The sequence below is a fragment of the Hesperophylax consimilis genome, chromosome 19 (assembly GCF_061612785.1).
Source record: "Hesperophylax consimilis isolate HC1 chromosome 19, BYU_Hcon_1.0, whole genome shotgun sequence".
NCBI lineage: Eukaryota > Metazoa > Arthropoda > Insecta > Trichoptera > Limnephilidae > Hesperophylax > Hesperophylax consimilis.
Window position 1 is genome coordinate 13,895,389 of NC_142854.1, and position 21,454 is coordinate 13,916,842.

At 35.8% G+C, this 21,454-nt stretch overlaps 1 protein-coding gene across 1 annotated transcript in view; it reads right to left on the reverse strand.

The window, feature by feature from the left end:
- Nucleotides 1-2,219: 2,219 nt before the first annotated feature.
- The window catches only part of LOC149414855 (protein obstructor-E-like), a 43,147-nt gene continuing 23,912 nt past the window's right edge, over nucleotides 2,220-21,454 (reverse strand). The window contains exons 3-6 of the mRNA XM_089643545.1: nucleotides 6,807-6,927; nucleotides 5,594-5,791; nucleotides 4,438-4,510; nucleotides 2,220-3,091 (exon numbers count right to left, since the gene is read on the reverse strand). Coding sequence (XP_089499671.1) covers nucleotides 2,863-3,091; nucleotides 4,438-4,510; nucleotides 5,594-5,791; nucleotides 6,807-6,927 — 621 coding nt within the window. The 3' untranslated portion in view covers nucleotides 2,220-2,862. The remainder of the gene's footprint in view (nucleotides 3,092-4,437; nucleotides 4,511-5,593; nucleotides 5,792-6,806; nucleotides 6,928-21,454) is intronic.

Here is a 21,454-nt window from a genome sequence, read left to right on the forward strand (position 1 = left end):
ATACTGAACATGGAGCCATGACGCTGTAACATTAAATGTTAGATAGAAGTTTCTATGTTTTTACGTTGGCAAAATTAGTCCCACGCAAATTTTTTGTGGTTTCATAATCTGTAGTGGTGTTTTTGGATTTACCATCATGTAATATGTTTGTTCTACATTGATGTCCATTATTAAATGACAAAATTGTTTAAAAATTCTATAATTATTTTGATTGTTTGACCTGAGAAATCATTTTGCATTTTCAATGCATTTTGAAAATAGGTATTTTGCATTTGAAATGCTTTTCTAAAAACCATTTTGCATTTTCAAATGGAAAAGTTTTTACCCATTTCCATTTTGCATTTCAAATGGTTTTGGATACCCATTTTGCACATCTCTGGTTTTACCATAGACATCTAAAATGATAGACTAGCCCTTCAGGGAAAGGGGAACCAACCAAGTTGCACGCTACGCAGAGGGGGCGTGACCGTCTCCCTTTGTGTAGTTTGTCAATAATTATTCCGACAGTATGCATGCAACACGCATTGTAATATCAGCATTTAGTCCATGAAATTAAATTTGCCTACGAATTACTAGTCCTTTTTGCAATTGCGCGCAAATTTGCTGGCTGGCTAAAATTGAATATTTTACGCTATTTAGGTAAGACACTTAAAATGTGTTATAATTTACCCACCTCATTCATTTTTAGCGCCGCTACGTAACCCGATTTCAAGGTGGTCGGTTTTTTAACCTTTTTTTACAAACATTAAGGTTCTGCACAGAATTGTCCCACAATGGACTGCTCTGCAAACTGTTGCCGTAATTTGACCTTTGACGAACTTTACTTTTATGTGCAGGGTCTGGGTAATTTCAATGTGCGCTCTTCGGTGTTCAACGTACGACTGATGTCGTAAATTATTTAAAGCATTCTCGAACCCTCCCGGTGAAAAATATGTTCACGTGGTTTTCCTCCAACTCGTCGAAATGATACCCAGATTTTTTGTTAGGGCAAGTCTATCAAGTTGGATGTCTGTGGGTTTTTTTTTTTTTTCAAATTTTTGCACTAATTTTATTTGTAATGCACCCAATCTTTCACACTTCCTGGCGTTTCTAATGAAAAATGTACATAATAATATATGCTAGTTTTGGAAGAAAGGAAGATATCTCGCATGACAGTAATGTGTGGCATTTTGTCCTCTCTGCATACCTCAGCTGGGACTCTTTGAGCATGGTGTTGCCAAATGTACATATTGTGTTGAGGTTCGAATTAACTGATCGTTTATGGTGGAATTCCATTTTTTGTGAATTTATGATTAAAACCTTTATAATATTACTTAGTTCCACTTATTTAATAAGTCTATATACACTTTTTTTTTAAATAGGTATCTCCAAGTAATATTCTTAGTTCCTAAGTTTTCTTAATTTATTTAAATTATGTATATTTATGTTTTAAGTGTTCATAAACATCACAACACAGCCTCCCCACTAAATGCACATTCTCTACGTTATGTTATAATAATGTTAAAACTTTTTTTTATTGTAAATTAAAAGTTATATTATATTTAGGTAGTGCAATTATTGACTGATTTGAATATTACAAATAATGATGTTTTTTGAATTTGTTAGTTGTGAAAAGATTGATCCACATATTTTTTTATATCTTCGAATAAAGGTTTTTAAAATAAAAACGTTGTGTTTTTTCTTTCTTTTGTCGTTCAACAGTGCTGCCATAGACAAGAATAACCTTGTTTGAAAGATTCTCCGGGAGTGGGCGGAATTGTGATCCTGATGGAACATGCGGAGGAGGCTATTAGCTGGAAGTAGGTTGTGTCACATAGTATTCCTTATTCAACTTAGTGTAAGCAAGCCTAGGGTCGTCTCATTCACACCCTTGATGTAGGATGTACTATTCGAAGCAACTTTTAAATACAAAAACGCCGCCCCATTCTATAGGTGTCTATTTCGCTTATACACACCATATTCTTTGAATGTCTGTCTTTGTCATACATGAACAACATTTGAATTAAGAATTTACTATATTTGTTAGTTGCCACATTTTGTTTTTATTTTGTAAGACAACACATCTAGATGTATTGTAATGTCGTTGTAAATAGGGGCTACATTTAACCTTTCATTGGCCAGTTGAGAAGTTACAATCTCTACCCCCTTGTAAATGAAACACCAATAGAACTTGCAACAGAGCTGTCAGCGGCAGGATTTGGAAGTCAATAAAGCATACATTTCACACTGCATTACATTTAATTCCTATATTACGTAGCTTAGATCATTACACACAGTGTAAAAACAGCGCAATGTGTAACATTTTATTCAATTATTATGTAATATACCAGATTTTATATTAATGAACTTTTTACAGCTTTTCTGTAACAATTTTAAAAAGTATAAATATTGATATCTCTGTTTTAATGTTTTGATTAAATTCAGCGCCGAATGTTTTGTACAATGTTACGAAAAACAAATAACACTGAATCGGCTCATGGAGTTATATCTTGCGCAAACAGTTTTAAGTGATATATATATACATATATTTGCTGTTTGTATTTCAACAATCTAGAATCGTATTATATATAAGTTTGTTAAATCAAATTTTAATAACAATATTGTTTAATTCATAACAGAGTGTGTTGCCTGTCTACCACATAAAAAAAGAACACAATATAAAAAGATCGAAATAACAAGACAATTTGAAATGGCAATGCAAAAAGGAAATTGAGTATAAGTGCATATTTAGCAGTTGTATTATGGTGGCCTTAGGGAAATTCTCCATTTATGATGCAGTAGTGCCACTTGGCAACAGCCTGGACGAGAGTTTTCTTGAATTTCCGAAAGATTTTTTTATTTATTTATCGCGTTTTAGACACTTCAATATTTATTCTTCTTGTAACTGCTAGTGAGTTGGTTGTCTTTGTACCCCTGTATGGGTTCGGCCTTGAATGCAGAGCGCTGTATCACGTCGGGAGTGCAATAGGTCACATTCTCAATGCCGTCACAAGTGGACGTGAGATCATTGTAAGCATTACCGATGCCGCAGTTGAACAGGCGTGGCTTGTTGTTGATGCACATATAATATCTCTGGCAGTCTACTGGGGACCTGTAAATGTTTATTATTGTTTTATTTTTTTTTAAAGACGAACATTCCTGGATTACAAATAACCTGACAATATTTGAAAATCTCCTACTACCACCACAGCAGAGATGTGCTTTATTTCAAATAAATCCATTTCAAATGGAAATGCAAAATGCAAAATGCTTTCCTAAAAACCATTTTGCATTTTGCATTTTAAATGCTTTTCTCAATGCATTTTCCATTTTAAATGCTTTTTTGCCACATTCTTCGTACTATCTCCACTCATTTTTTTTCATAAGCTCCAAATATTAGTCGGTCCTCAACCTCGCTATGAGAGATAATTTCCATTTGTCAAGTTGCTCCCTGGTAAGAGCCCTGGCAATTGAGTGATACCATTACAAAAAATACTGAACATGGGGCCATGACGCTGTAATATTAAATGTTAGATAGCAGTTTCTATGTTTTTACATTGGCAACATTTGTCCCGCGCAAATTTTTTGTGGTTTCATAATCTGTAGTCGTGGTGTTTTTGAATTTACCATCATGTAATATGTTTTTTCTACATTGATGTCCATTATTAAATGACAAAATTGTTTAAAAAATCTATAATTATTTTAATTGTTTAACCTGAGAAACCATTTTGCATTTTCAATGCATTTTGAAAATAGGTATTTTGCAATTTGCATTTGAAATGCTTTTCTAAAAACCATTTTGCATTTTGCATTTTCAAATGGAAAAGTTTTGACCCATTTCCATTTTGCATTTCAAATGGTTTTGGGTACCCATTTTGCACATCTCTGCACCACAGTAAGCGGAAAATGTTTCTTGTGTCGTGATAGAGGACTTAGCCAACCGACGGATTGAACTAACGACGCCTGGGTGGGACCCAAACGTGGTGCCAACTCAGCATTTAACCTTCACCTTACGGTGGAAAAAAAATATGTAGCCGTCTTGTAACGCAGCGTTTCTGAGGAGTTTTCAATCTTATCTGTAATTTTTTTTATACGCTTAATATATTATGTAATTTTGTAAAAGCAAAATATTGATTTTAGCATAAAACTTTAAATATAGCCACACAAGTGTCCCAACTTTCCGAAGCCAATGGGAAATGGCAAGGGGAAGAAGAATGTTGGAAAGTTCCCGGCTGTTCAGATCTCTTCACTAAAGATGTCAAAATACATTTCAAGCATTTTTTTTTCACAAAACCATTCTGCATTATATTCTATTACAATAGTAAAGTAATTTATTATCGTTCTGGATATTATTTCGGACATTAGTTAACATGTATGAAAGATAATATAATATCGAAATCTGGGTAAGTAGGTACAAGAGAGTTATAATTGCACGGGAAAATTAAGTTTAGTAGGTACCTGAAATATGTGTACTCTTGTTGTCCGAAGAAGGGATCAACTGTCTCTTGAGGGCACCGGAATCCAAGGAAAGCTGAAAAAACAAAAATATCTTATAATGAAACTGTATTTTAATTTACTGATAATAATTTTTTTAAAGTGCGATGTTTTAGTCCATCCGCTCATGGGGCAACTGAAACCGGTTGGCAACTGCCGATTGCAAACTGGTTGCCAATCAGGCTTATCTCACGGCGCACAGTTGGCTGAAAATCGCCTTTCATAGACATAGAGACTTGAATTTTCAAGGGTATTTGTTTTGGCTAGAAATGGATTCTGCTGATCATTACTATTGCCTCCGGTGATCTGAGGCTCACTTCATTCCCTAGGGTCTTTGGGAGTGTCTCCCCCCCCCCTCCCCCCATTTACATTTCTTCGAGGGTACTCTCGGAAAACTGGCTAAGGGACGCGGGTGCTTGGGATCGTTGTGGCCAGGCCGCTTGCCACGCTCATTCTTGCCGGGACTGCCCCGTGATAGTGGGGTAAACTGCCCTCGATACGCGGCTTGTATATTTTTATGTTACTAATAATCATGCATGCAGGGACATTGGAGGGTCTAGAATCGTTTTTAAATAAATTTAGCTTCTTTTTACAAAAAAATTAGAGTCCTGACGTGTGCGGCTAAGGAGGTTAAACAATCAGTTTCCTCACACAGCCGTCGGGAAAGGGTGGGTCCCTTCCAATGATCATTACTATGCTATAAAATTTCGTACGAAGCAATTGCGTGTACAAATGAAGGAGTTATCATTTTTTTAAGAAAAATTTGTATGGCACTGACATTAAAAATGAGGCTATCTCTGGAATCATAAGGTTGGCCATTCTATCCTTACACACAGATATACTACTATTTATTTGTATTTTTTTGACATACTTCGCATTGTGGCGCAACTTGCGATTTTTTTTATAAAATCGTCTAGTTGAAAAAAAAACTTTTTTATGTTGATGATTCATTTTAATGCGTAAATACATTTTTATTAACCTTTCCGGGAGTATGGACGTTGAATAGACGACCCCTCGTACGTTTGCCAACGGAGTACCTACGGATATCAACTGACATCTTGCACTTTATAGACTTCTTGATTAATTCAGTTTATTTTTTTTAAATGGTAATGATATTTACCTTCGGCATCACAGTCAGGCACCATATCGGGCCAGTCGCACCTGTAGGTGTCCACGCTGAACGCCAGTCCCTCAGGGCAGTCAAAGATGAAGCTGCGGCCATCCACACAGTTGGTGAACTGGCCGCAATCGGCCGCCGTCTCACCGCGCCTGAAGTAGCCATACTGGTGCGGGCAATCCTCGGTCGGGTTGGGCGCCTCTGCAATCACAACACACAATAAGTCAAAGGGGTGGATTCAGTGGCATAGCTATTAGGCCAGTGCAATTAGCGCCAAAAAGGGGGTCGCGATCGTAATTATTCCGGCAGTCCCAATTTTTTTATATGTTTTATAAACTGATCCCCTGATGTAAACTCTGAGTTTAAGACCTTGGCGCACCTGTGCTCGCGCCGCCATTTTGAAAAAAAAACAGCCGAAATCGCGCCAAAATGAAGTTTTTCCAAAATATCTCATTTTCAATGCAAATTTCGGATAAAGTGGCTTATCAAGTATAATAGAACATAAAATTACCTACAACTTTTTTGAAAACAATTTTCTTCTATCTCTAATAAGTACCGAGGTAGAAAGTCGTAAAGGTGTGAATATTTTTTAAAAAACAAGTTTCTTTGCGCGACTAGGTTTGGTTTTTCGTAAACTCGGATATGCTTTGAATTTATGTGTCATTTTCCAAATTGGAACTGATGTGTGAAGAATTCAGACTATACCGTGAATTTCATGGGTCTGCGCTAATATTTTTGTATTTTCATGTAATGAAATCTTTGAGAAGGTACTATTGTCTTTTTGTACTACGGAATTCCGAGGTCGATGGGTGGGTTTTAGACCCCCTAAACCACCCCCCTTATATACGCCCTGGGTGGATCATAATAGGGAGATATTATTTATAGGTTAGGGTTTTTGAAAGAAATTCAAATGGAACATTGTCAATCAAGTCAACCAATCGGCGCCATTTTGTTTTATTTACATTTGACAGATATCATTTGAACGGTGATTATAGGTCCACTTCAGCTTTTAAACAAATTGTGATCAACAGAAAGGCACAACTGTCATGTTGGAATGCTTATCAGCTAATCACGATTTGACAGAATGCTGAAACAGACCTAGAATCAGCGCTTAACGAGGACTTTTCAAATGTTGAAGAAACAAAATGACGCTGATCGACCATTTGATGTCCCCAACTATAGTGAGAGTCAGTTCTAAAAAAGTTAGTATACTCACGTTTGCCCTCCCTTCCTACGCAGTCGACATCAATGGGATACTGGCAAGGGTAGGCGAATACGGAAGCGTTGGCGTTGAATAGGAGACCATCAGGGCACGTCTTCTGTTCTGCTAGTCCATCCTGGAAAACATATAAGCATTGTTTAAATAGATACTAGGTATTATAAACAAAAAGGACAAGCTACGAACCATTAGTAGTATGAATAGGCGTCCTGCTTTTGTTCCTGTACACCAAAGCGTAACATTCATCGCTTAGCCGCTTTGATAGTCCGTGCAGTTTGGTCGTAGCTCGGTGACATACATCCACTTAATACTATTAACTACTATCTGTAACTCGCCACGCGCTGCTGTGCCTCAGTCTGTCTGTGCAGATACAGAAACAATTGCGTTCTTGCTTTTACATCCAAAATGTAAATAAGAATAAGAAGCATGTTTGTTAAGGTGAGTCATTTAAAAAAAATGATAATTTTAGATTCTGTTAGCGATAAAAGGGTACCAAATGGGTTCAAACCGACGTGTTTAAAATTTTTTAAATTTCTGATACGATCTTCTTCCTCCGGATTCACTTCAAAGTTTTGAAAATTTTCATTTTTAGAGGTATTTTTTAGTGTGTATAAAAGTTACTACGAATCCTTTATACTATATTTTTTGTAATATTCTATGGCAAATATGGTACGTTTTTACGAATTCATTTACAAAAAATCCGAGTTTTGATTATTAGTGGCTCGAGGTAAGGGCGGGGGAAGCACCGATTACACTAAGCGCAGCGACTCTGCGCAACCGACGTCAGAGTTCGGAATCAGTATCGCTACGGCTCTTCAGGGGCGTACACAGGCGTACAACTCCCGTCTGACCTTGTAACCCTGATGGGAGGAGTTATTCAATACCCAAATTCTTATAGACAAAGCTGTTGTGGCTGAAAGCTCAGATCTCATTGGCTCAGAGCAAAAATTGTAGTTTGATCTCTCGCTCTCTACCATAGCGACTTGTGTAACAGAAAGAGAAGCTAAGTATGTGTTATGCTGCGATAAAAAATTAACGGTAATTTCCAAGACGCCATTTCGAGGTTAAAGTCAGTTGAAGTTTTTAGCGTAAATATTTTGACTTTTGAAAATCGTCTAACCCATCTAAAAATAATGTTGCGTGCTAGAATTCTTCAAGGTGATAAATTAATGCCGTGTTGTGTTGAAGGTTGCTCAGACGGATTCGATAATCCGGTGCTAGCAAGAAGCAGCAAGAAATACGTTTGTTTGTGGGTGTCATTTCTCAATTGAAAGCAAAAATACGGTTCTTTTGGGATTAAAAAAGAATGCTTGGCAACGCTTAATCTTCCAGTCATCATATAATATCCTGTCTATCTCCACCAACTGAAAGAAGGACCCGAACCCGTTGATAAATACAGGTACTAACCTCTCGTTCTTTGATACAATATTCCTGATTCCTGAATGTACTTCAGTACTTTTGGCTAATAATTTAATTAATTTTCCTTTTCAGACCTATCCGTATTCCGACGCGATACTATACCACGTATAAGGATGCTAAAACTGCTAAAAAAAGCCACGATTACATCAAACAAGGTCATTTAAACCTCTCCAGAATTGCATCATGTAAGTATTCAGATTTAACCAGCATTTTCCATGATGTTTGCTAACGACAAAGCTGTGGAAATTATATGAAACCCTTGCAGGAGAATTTGAATAACTTCTAGTGCTGTGGCAATAATAATTAACACTTAAATTTGTTGAATATGTATTTTGTGTATATATTCTTGTATTTTTGTGCAAGGTCAAATTAAATCCTATTAAGTTGTTGCAGTAAGACTGGGTTCGATTCCTAGTTGAGACCGTTACTTTTTATTTTTCTGTGTCTTGTTCTGTTTCATGTTTTGTTTAGATATATTAGTTTTATCTTCTACTTCAATGATAAATCAATGCTCAATACATCGGTTGTACTGACCCTGTTTTGTATTACTGTCCATTGTCTTTTTGAAAATAAAAAGTAAATTTATGTGTGCATAGCTGTGGGTTTTTTTTATTTATTTTCCTTTTCCTGCATTCCAATATTTTTATTTTTAAAATATAATTTTTGTGGGCTAGTGAATGAACGATGTTAGCTGGGTGCAGTTATATTGTCTATGTTTGCACTTTTTTAAATGGCCTTGAGATTTATTTATGGTCCACAATATATTTACCTGTCTGGACCAAACGACCGTTTTATCTGTGGTCGTCTGTGGTTAAGGGGGTGACAAAATGGGGCCATACAAAAAGCCCGAAGATATCGATCTAGAGAGTGGTTTATTTATGCGGCTCTTTAAGCGGTAGGTCGCGTTGCACAAGTTTTCGCAATGGAACGTACTCGGAATGCGTTAAAAAGTCCCATATTTGGTGAAATTTGTGACGTTAAAGACAATGTTTTACCAACTTATTGTGATGTTATGAAGTTTTTTGAGTGGACCAGGCATCAAATAAAATTAAATCAAGAGACCAAACTAGAACCCAAATTTCAGCAAATAGAGTGTACTGTGACAGCACGAATTGAAGAAATATGGAGAAAGGCTTCTATTCCCATCGTTACACACTCGCGAGTAGCACGCATGTTGAGGTCATATCATTTTAAATGCAAAAACCTTCTTAAGTCACATCCTAAAATACGTACTACACGAAAAATGATAATAGGAAATGTGGATACCGCTACAACAAAACGAATGAAAACTGCGTTGAAAAGAAAACTTCTGAAGCAAAAATCCTTGCGTACGTCCAAAAAGGAAAGCACAGGTAAGCCAACTACCTCTCTAATCGATATTTCCACGTCTTCTGCACCAAATGAATCCGATTGCAATGATGTTTTCAAACCAAATGTTGTATCTCAAATGCCTCAGAAGCAGGCTGCGGTCACTATTGATTATTCTACACTGTCGAAAACTTGTGATAGATATGGAGTTTCGGATAGAGCAGCGGCAGCCATTGCCTCAGCAGTTCTGTATGACATCAAGTCTAATATTCCAGTTATTGACAAAAGTAAACTACGCAGAGAACGAAAAAAAACAAGGGAAAATATTAAGGCACAACACATAGTTTTACAAATACCCGCATTATATTTTGATGGCCGGAAAGATAAAACATTAATTATCAGGGAAAAAGGGGGGAGGCATTACAGAGAACTAATCATTGAAGAGCATATTTCAATGATAAAAGAGCCAGACTCAATATATTTGGGTTATATTGCACCAAACTCTGGCACGTCGAAAGTTATAGAAAGAACAATTGTCGATTATTTTTTAAAGGAAGAAATACCATTTGAACCATTAATGGCTATTGGATGTGACGGAACGAACGTGAGCGTTGGAAAACATGGAGGTATAATACGTTTGCTTGAAAAACGTTTGGATAAACCATTGCAATGGATAATTTGCTTGATTCACATGAACGAGTTACCATTTCGTCATTTGTTCACACATCTTGACGGTAAGACATCTGGACCTCAAACATATTCAGGGACAATAGGACTAGCTTTAGAAAACTGTGAAAAAAAGCCTATTGTTCATTTTCAGAAAATTGACGGAGAGTTGCCTGAATTATTAACCAAAGACCTAAGTACAGATCAGTTATATTTGTATAAAATCGTATATGCAGTTACGGTGGGGGAATTACCTGAAGATTGTGATGAAAGGCTTTAAATCACAGTGAAAAAAAAAAAAAAAACAGATAAACCATAGCTGCAAGAAAATATGCAAATTATTTATGAAAACGGACATGCTAACGACATCTGGCGGAGAAAGAATTGATCCAGCTTGCTTGCAGTAGACACCTGTAATAGTTGAAATTAAATCAAGGTTCCGGGACGAAAGCAGAGAGGTCGTAAAATCGTCTAGGACGACTGGTACTTCCCCTTTCCTAGGCCTAAAAATAAATATTGAATTTTGTCAACCAATAGATCTGAACAAAGAGCTATAAAATTTTGAGTAACCAATCAGTGAACGGAGAGGCGTACACCAAATACAGACAAAGGAATGAACTGTGGATCGGGCAATAAAAAAGATAATTAACGACATTTCGATTCTCACAGAAATTAGAGGTGAACGCACTTTAGGGTCAACATCGACTTTCAAGGTGACAAACTCCTGGGAATGTTTACAATAACTGAGACATTTATGGGGTATCGAACCATTGAAATCGGGTGCTTGGAAGTTTTACAAGTTGTAAAGCGCACACACAAAAATGCAATGAAAAAAATTATAAACGTGATAGTATAAAAAAAAAGGACGGGAAAAGCGAAGGAAAGTTACTGGCGGAATTTCAACTGTAGTGCAATTATTTATGATAGAAGGAGGGTGTCATGTTCGATAAAAATCGTACTAAAGAGAGGAGTGAGTGTTGGAAACAATGGAAATTAATCGTTATCAATTTAAGATGAAACGGACATATTGGTAAATCAATTTTGAATGAAAAATCTCGCAAAAAAAATACACATTTTAGAAAAGTGCGGCGATCGAATGGAAGGATAATACAGAGATTTTGGACTGCTACGAAGGTCCTAGGGACGTGAAAATCGAGTATCAGAAGAAGACAGTAAAACTAAACATATAGCGATAGATTAGATTCAGGAAAAGTAGACATTTTACATAATTATTAGGTTAGATATATATTAGAGTTACCCAATATTACAGAGGGATCGAAACAAGATAAAAGGTTGGCGGTCTCATGTATATTTTGAAGGATAAACAATCAAAATCCGAACATGATTTTTATTTACGTTAAGGTAATAAACGATTAGAAAAGCGATTAACTTTAACGTTGGGCTTATGAAGTATTTAGATTAGGAAAAAGAGATTAAAATTAATAGGTTTGAAATTAAACTAAATTTACGAGTCTAGTACCAAAATTTTAAACGTAAACAGATGTCAATGCATATGTTTTATGTGAATCCTGGTATGAGAAAGATAGAAAATTGGGCGGAGATTGAATAAAACAATAAAAATGACAGATATCCCAGAGTCTAATTAGGTATATCTCCCATAGAAGTGTGGAAAATTATATATTAATTAATAATAGATGAAGTATGAAATTTTCCTGGAGACCACACACATGGGGAAAAGTGGAGAAAAGATAAAAGGAAGGGTAAAGAACGGAGATAAAGAATAATCCAAGTGGAGAAAAGTGATACAATTCAAATTTATCCGTGAAATAAATAAATACGACTTGGAAAATAACTAGTTATAGAGTTATGAGAAATAACAAAAGAATAAAGAAGAAAACTGTGCAGGAAAACGTCGCGAATAATATAAAATTCAAAGTGAAAGGGAAAATTCGAATCTGCGACTTAAAGAAGAGAAAGTGCGGGTGGAAATGGAAAAGCTCATATAAGTGACAATAAAATTAAGTAGAATTTAAACAAATCGAAATTCTAAACTGCATAGTAGGGATTTCAACATGGATTTAGGCATTTTTCGCACGAGATGCATAAAATTGAGATGTATATATATATTATTGAGGACGGACCTATCGCAAATTGAGAAAAAAAAGGAACACAAAATCATGAGAATTTAACTACATTTTGTATGAACACAGGACAAAGGAAGCTTGGGCGATTAACACAGACTTACCCGATTCGGACCCTATCGATTTAGATTTGTGAGATGGAAACTGACCACCGCCTTGAGCCGGAAAGCAGAACATCTTATGGAAGCACAATCGATATTGATGGAAGGGGTGTTTGGATTTACGAGTTGATAGGAGATAGAATTAAGCATCAAGAGAAATTCAGATACGTCTTTTGGAACCTGAGAGGGGTATAAAAGATGGAACACATCAGTCAGGAGACAGTCGCGCCGAGGATTCGAAAAGTTGTTACGTGGCAGTACTACGTCTTTGGTAGGATTAACAGTGAAAAATCTTTAAGTGTTAAATTTTAAATAATCCCCTGGACTTAGGAAAATTTTGTGAAAAGTACAAGTGCTAGAGTCGGTGAAATTTAATAAGTCAGTTAATTTAAATCAAACAGTGAAAATAAATACAGTTTAAACTCAGTGCTTTAAAAGTAAAGTGTGAAGTGCTTAAAAGTGTTAAAAGTGGATAGTGCAAAAAGTGTTAAAAGTGAATTATTAAAATTTAAAAATAATTATTTCATTCAAAGTGAAAACATTAGAATTTAGTGGAGAGTTTTATCGTTAATCTAGAGTGAACGGGTTCGCGGATTGATATTTAAAAATAGATTATAATTTTGCATCAATCAAACACAAAAAAAAAAAGGATTCAATAATAATAATCGCTCAAACCTTTGTTCTAAAAGTAACAATTCGAAAGAAAAAAAAATAATTGTAGATACTTTAAAATATTGGTGAAAACAGTGAAATTTAGAAGAAAGTTTTAAACAGATATTTAATTTATTCAGAATCGAAATATTTAAAAGTTTGCGCAATTCGGGATGAATTTTCTTATAAATTTATATAAAAAAAAAAATAAAAAAAAATTTAAAAAAGAGTGAAAACAACAAAAATAGTTCGACCTAAATAATTTATAATTTTCCGGCACATCTATATCACGAATTTTAAATATCAGCTAATTTATATGAATCGAGCAAGAATAAAATATTAAATAGGAATAAATAGTCGAAAAGATTAATTTTGAAAATATTTGGAAAATACAGTTAATTAGGTAGGATTTCTTTGACAAGATTTGTTGTGTGGCACCCAACTGGAAAAATCTTGGTGGGGGGTAAGTTTTCCTTTTATAAATAATTTTCAGGACCTAGGAGTGAGGAGATACAGCTGATTATGGTATATCAATTAAATTATTAAAAACAACAAAACAAAGCATTACACATTAATATATGTATATTATGTATTTATTTATATAAAATAAAGTAATATATTGTATATAAAGTGTACTGGACACCTACGCCAGTGACATCGACTGTAAATGCCGGTTTCCTCTCGGGGGTACCTTAGGTAAGGATTTTCAAAGAAACACAACTTGCGAATGTCGTCGGACAACTGACTGATTGTGGCAGTTGTTTGCATATTTATTGAGTTCGAATTGAACACGTGTTAATGTACATCAAATATTCTTATCTCTAAACAGGATGCATGAGAGCATTAAGGAACCAAGAAAAATAACCAAATTTTAATTACTACGGTTAAATCCCATTTGACACATGATACGTGTCCGGTGATAAGCTTCAAAAAGGGATTCGGCGTCGTTAGATGCGTGATAACAGTAAATATTCATTTCCTTAATTATTTTAATGATTATGTCCATCCGCCTGCTGTCCGGTACACCCCCAACGTGAAAAAGTATTTTTCACCAAATAGTCTTCTCGGACAGCAAGGTATCGTCTTAAGGGGTTGAAGAACTAAGGTTTTCACAGAAGGTGTGTTGGTATCTTCCAAGTGTAGATATTCGTTGAAGTTTCTGTCGTTGAGAGGTACTGCTATGTTGTCTTCAATGTCAATTAAAAATCCGTATCTTTTGACGGAATGAAGTGATCGTTAAAGTAATCAGCTTTCATATTTCAGCAGAATGAATGAACGAATTGCCTGTTAAGTAACGGGCGGCCTTCGGTTATGTGACCCACATGTCAAGTGTTTACATGTGAGGTATTTGTTTATAATAAACAAATCTTTCATTTGTAGTTCAAGTTCATGAATCAGTGTTATTGTTATTACTGTCTCTCATGTGACTCTTCTTTAATTGAGTTTATCTGAACCTTATCTGGTTCCTTATAATTTATTCCAATCTTTATTTCAATTACGCTGCAATCGCGATTCTTTGTCCGGTATCTAGGAACCAAGTTGACTTTCTCCATTGTTTATATTGGAAGATTTCTTCAACATCTTCTTCAAAACTTATTGTAGGCACAACTGCCGCGTGCGCAATCATGTTATTATTGTTTATTTTTTCATGGCTTGTGTCTTCGGGCGCCGTTATAGGCCTAACATAAACAGTTTGTTCACTTTTTTCTTGTGGAACAAAGGCATTTCCATTCTCTCGTTTGATTAATATTAGGTGTTGATACACTTCTTGTGCCGCTAGTGTTCCGATTTCACATGGATTAATAGGCTGATAAGTATCACTTGGCAGATTTATAAATTTCGCAATTTTCAAAGATGTCACAATTTTCACAGATTTTACTATTTTTACAAATCTTGAATCGTCCTCGTAAATGGTGTTTCCGGGGCTCCATACGTTTCCGGATGATAATGCGGCATCATTAATTTCACTTTCCATCAGCGCCATATTTTGTGCCTGGTTGTCGACCCCTTTCCTTGCGAGTCGTTTCTTTTCGCTAACATTATTTAGCGACAATGTTTCATAATATTCTTCATTTTTATGAAGCTGCCGCGCAGGGGTTAACGGTAGCTGTGGCGTTTCTATCACAGCCGTGGAATCCTCTAGCAGATCCTGAGGCGAGAACGGTGTCTCCGGTTCCTCAGGCAGTAGTGCGAGGGTGGACTTCCAGCCACCCTGACGAGTTGCACCGTGTGCATTTTCATTTTCTTCATTTTTATGAAGATGCCGCACAGAAGTTAACGGTAGCTGTGGCTTTTCTATCACAGCCGTAGAATCTTCTGGCGGATCCTGAGGCGAGAACGGTGTCTCCGGTATATCCTCAGGCAGTAGTGTGAGGGTGGACTTCCAGCCACCCTGACGAGTTGCACCGTGTGCATTTTCATTTTCTTCATTTTTATGAAGCATCTGCTCAGAAGTTGACGGTAACTGTGGAATGTCCATCACAGCCGTGGATCCATCTGGCGTAATCTGCTGAGATGAGAACGAAGTCTGCAGGTTATCCTCAGCCAATATTGTGAGGATGGACTTCCAGCCACCCTGGAAATCTGCAAACAGTGCATCCAAATACCGTGCAGTCTCCTCTTCTTGTAGACGCTGTGGGCGCCCATCTTCTTCTAGTTGACGTTGTAAGCGCCAACCCTCTTCTATTTGGCGTTGTAAGCGCCAATTCTCCTCCTGTAGTACTCTAACTGTTTCCCAAGAAGAGCGTGAGTTGCCGCTGTCTTCGGGTGCCGGCACTAATCCTCTCTTGGAAGCAGGTGCTTCTGCGCCTTTCCAGGAGCGCAGTGACGGTGTCATGTTTCTTAATTTCTGAGGAACATCCGGCTCGAAGGACCATAAATGTACTGGACACTTACGCCAGTGACATCGACTGTAAACGCCGGTTTTCCTCTGGGGGGTACCTTAGGTAAGGATTTTCAAAGAAACACAACTTGCGAATGTCGTCGGACAACTGACTGATTGTGGCAGTTGTTTGCATATTTATTGAGTTCGAATTGAACACGTGTTAATGTACATCAAATATTCTTATCTCTAAACAGGATGCATGAGAGCATTAAGGAACCAAGAAAAATAACCAAATTTTAATTACTACGGTTAAATCCCATTTGACACATGATACGTGTCCGGTGATAAGCTTCAAAAAGGGATTCGGCGTCGTTAGATGCGTGATAACAGTAAATATTCATTTCCTTAATTATTTTAATGATTATGTCCATCCGCCTGCTGTCCGGTACATAAAGAATAAATATATGAGTAATGTAGTTATATATATGTATTTTACTTATTAATCGAAGCATCGAAATGGTAGCGATTTTTAATACCTACCCGAGGACATATCGATATTATTGAAAAAAGAAAATATGTATTTATTAATATTCAAGACTATGTAGAATCATATATCTTATATTTATTTATTAATATATGTAATCTTACTTAACGTATTTTGACAATCGAGATATGTGTACATATATATATTTATATTATTTTCACCTAATTTCTAGTAAATTTACTAAATTCGGGAAATGAAATAAATAGTTTAACTTCAATAAAGGATTTAAAAAATATTTAAATTAACAATGCACAATAAAAGTAAAGAGGCACAAATGACTTCTAAGGAATTTTAAAATAAACAAATCTCACATTTAGGTTAGTGTGTCAGGAGATGGTTATATTATTTGTTTACAAATAAAGACGTACGGGGAACTGGGTCAACTGCATAGTTTGGAAACGACCTTGGCCGTAACTAGATAATTTATCAGAGTTATAAGGATAATCATCAGGATGTTATTGTGCAATGTGCAGCGATTTGGGTCATTCACAAATGCCTATCGTTCGCAAACGACAATTGAAAAATCACGGGTTAGCCAGATTTATATCGAAATATTACATAAAACATTTAAATATCATTGATTAGATAGTCGCATAGATTTTTATTAATTACCCGAAACAGCTGGAAGATGCGTGCTCTCAAATACTTATCATTCACAATCGACAATTGAAAAATCACGGGTTAGTAGGATTATATCGAATAATTATACGAAACATTTGAATATTATTGATTGGGTGCTCATACAGAACCCCATCAGTTGCCTGAGACATTTGAGAGTCGAGTACTCTCTAATGTGGCAACCAAATACTTGAAACAATTGGAAAATCACGGGATAGGATGAACAAAAATTAATGTTGAACCCTGGAGGTAAAATTTAAAACAAATACAGTTCATCAATAGGAGGCAGTGGTCGCTCCTATAACAAGACCATTAACCAAACCAAATAGAGATGGCGATTCTCTTAAATAAAAACGTCAAAACCAAACAAACAAAAGTCTGGAGTTCGATAGCTCTCCAAAACAAACTATCAAATAATATCTTATTCTACTAGTATTTATTAGTATAACCTTATTCTTACGTATATATTCGGTTACCAATCCTAGAGTTTCGCAGAACTCTTCGTGCGAGATCCGAGCTCGGAATGCGAGGTAGATAGCCTCGTATTGCGAGTTATAAACCTTTCCCAAACTGTATGTATACATATATTTATTTGTATGTACTGTTTACTGGAGAATGCGGACCTGCATACAGCTTGCATTTTAGGTCTTATAGACCACTCTCGCATTTTCTTTTAAACGTGGAATGAGGATTCACGACCCGTAAGTCCACACCAACCGTGAGTATATGATTGTATATAGGACGAAACCGGTTCGCCCTAAGTAAATTGTAGTCCAAGGAGGGGTCGGAATTTGGGGGTATCGGGACTCGAGGGGAAACTTGAAGGCAGTACATGATGACGTGGAAGGCTTTTTGGGACGCGATAACTTAGGTATCAATCAAAGAGCCGTGTCAAAGGATTGTGCAAATTTCTTGTTGACTCACGATCATCTCGTTTACTTGCAGGAGGATTTGGAGCCAAATTATGCCAGCAAATGGGCTATTCCGAGTTCGTCAAATATGCAATTAACTAATTACATTAACCTACTAAATCAATCTTTACATGTACCTTATAGCAGCAGAATCAAAAAGGAGTGGCGCCAAACAGACCCAAGAGTTTACCAAAATCAAATTTACTAACAATTAACCATTTGAGTTATATTTAATTACCTGTCCAAATAAACATGTATAATATCTTTTATCAGCGTTTAACTACGACTTTGTTAGGGTGCAGGGAATCAGAATAATTACAATAGGAAAGTTAGCTCATCCAGAGAATTCATTTAAGTCTAGGTTTGCAATGGAAAGACCAATAAAATTGTGAAACTCAACACCTCGATCAGAACCAAGGGGGTTACCACAAAAATGAAGGTAATTAAAATCCTATATCATAAATAAAAAAAATTACACAACGTTTGATGGAATTTAATTACAATATAAATACGGAAATATTTGCGTTCAAGTTCGTAAATAACGTATTAATTAGTTGAGTACATATGTCTATGAAGATATATAGTACAAGAGAGCTTTAAGTAGCTTTCTGTAGATATCAAAGAAAAGGGTCCAATTTTCATGGAGGCTTATGTGTTGTAGGGGAGGAATTTTCCATCCCTGCGAACACATATGCAAAGCCTTAGAGAAAAAATTAAATATCGGTCATAGCCAAGAGAGAAGAAAATTTTATATTGTTTTAAACAAATAAAAATAAAAGAAAATGGTGAAAAGGCGAAAATATTACAAGATTTAGGCCACAAATCTCCTGTAAAAATGTCTCATGCCAGATGGCTTACGCGTGCTAACCGAATTCTTCGTCTTTATGTTGCAACGGAAGCTCCTACAGAGAATCTTATTATTTTAGCAACGTACGTTGTTAAAGTTTATGCTCCGACTTGGTTCAGTATTAAAACTCATCCCACCTGTAAAGATGGAGCACGTCACCTATGGCAGCTAATTTCAGCGTCTAGATACTTATCCCCTGAACTAAAAAATAATTGATCCAGTCATAGAAAGAAACAGTTACTTCGCACACCCCGAAAATTTACTACTTGCAATGTTAACTGACCCTCACAAGCATATCCGGGAATTAGCTGCGCGTCGTGTTCTAAAAGCACGCAGTAAGAAACTAAGTAAAACAAGGCTGTTCCAACTTCCAAACATAAACCTCGATGCACCATATTACTACGACCTTATTAATTGACAGCAAAATGTAACCGAACCCCCAATACTGAAGAATATATCGGATGAAGATCTTCAATTATTTGTAGCACAGGGGGGAGAAGGTAAATTGCCTCTTCTGCGTCTGCCATGTCATACTCAAGCAGTTGAAAGAGCTGTTAAGACTGTTACTGAAGCCTCGACTACTTTATGTACGAAGTCTGCAAGAGAAAGTCTTATTAAGGCAAGGATTGAGTCTCGCAAAATAATGCCGAAATTTGAGAGTAAGAAGGATTTTGCTGGTATTTGAATACACTGTCTTGAGATAATGTTAATTATAATCATATAGCTTTTTAATAAATAAGTCAGAATATTCTCTCTTATTTGTGTTTTATTGAAAAAAAGTTCATTTTTAATTGTTTATCTAATATTTTTTAGAGATTTAACAAGGGTGGGTTTTTCTCTATTTTGTGAAATTTCAAACTCAATCCGGAGGAAGAAGATGATATCCAAATATTATTAAAAAAATTACGTGATCTTACATCTTCATTTAACACCCTTTTATCACTAACAGACAAACCAAAACAAGTTTTTTTTCCCCCATACAATCGTGACCCGCCTTAATGTTTGTCCAAGAGATGGCGCTATTTTTCACAAAAAGCATGTTTTTACCTGTCACAGGTGACATTTATATAATATAGGTATACTAGCTGACTCGGCAAACGTTGTTCTGCCATATAAATTATTTATAGTGAATATTTCGGTTGGTAAATAAAAAATAACGAATGTATTGTAAGTGTGTGGTGATGGGATCTATGGCAGAAAGATGAATGGAGCACTGAAGACGATAACCGCCGATAAAAACAAAAAAACACCGACCATTCATTTTCTGAATTCAATGTGTTTCATTAAAGTAACGGACATATTCATTGTTCGATATTTTAAAAGTTAAATGAAAAGTGCCTCTTGAGATTGAGATTTACACAATTGAGACATACTCACACGCACATTCTCGGTATCTTGTTGGATTTGTATGTCTGTTCTTTCTGCTCTAATATTTCGCAGGTTAGTTGCTTTATTCGTTCGACGCACAGTGGGCTGAAAATCGCCTTTCATAGACATAGAGACTTGAATTTTCAAGGGTATTTTTTTTGGCTAGAAATGGATTCTGCTGATCATTACTATGCTATAAAATTTCGTACGAAGTAATTGCGTGTACAAATGAAGGAGTTATCATTTTTTTAAGAAAAATTTGTATGGCACCAACATTAAAAATGAGGCTATCTCTGGAATCATAAGGTTGGCCATTCTATCCTTACACACAGATATACTACTATTTATTTGTATTTTTTTGACATACTTCGTATTGTGGCGCAACTTGCGATTTTTTTTTAAATCCTCAAAGTTGTAAAAACACTTTTTAATGTTGATGATTCATGTTGATGCTTATATGTTATTACTAGTGTGATGTATGGTAATAAGTTGAGTATTTAAGCGATAGATGGCGCTAGTCATAAAGCTTACTCCAGAGTCCGACAAATGTCGCTAGAGTGGAACAATTACTTACAGGGAACAAGCATCTCGAACCAGAGAATTACCAACCCTCGGGTAGTGAACAGTGTAGCTAAATCCAAACATATTATTTGTAACGTAAATAAACACAATTATAAGTAGAGCCTTTTACTTTTTAACAAATAGTTCCCAACACTTAAATCTGCAAAGTAAGGCAGATATAACAACTAGTGGACTCCGAATGCGTTGCTATTGCATTAACTACTGTAAACCACAATGTTACTGTTAAAAAAACTACATTACATCGACTTTCATTCTACTCCGTATCTCATTATCGTGCAGAGATATTGCGTTAAGTATTTCTCGGGCGTCCCCGACTTCTAATATCATTCAAACCACTATCTAAACACTCCTGACACTAATAAGAACAAACTTTTAAATATTCAGCGATATCGGTCGACTAGATTTCGAGTTTTGCGAGAACAAACATACGCATAATAATATTATTACTTTTACTAAAGCATTGAATTACTCTTATTTGCAAGTTACCATCACAATAAGAGCATTTACCTAGTTTGATTGTTCGATTGCTTAATACCGATATTTTGAAATACATTTCCAAGTGAGAAGGTCAAACTATTGTATGTTAAAAATCGCACACTTTCGCAAGTAAATATCACTTTGTTAATTTGTGTTAGGTATACTCTATACTCGTAGTATACTTGCGGTACGTTTCAGAATGGTAAATACTTTCAGTATCGCCATGA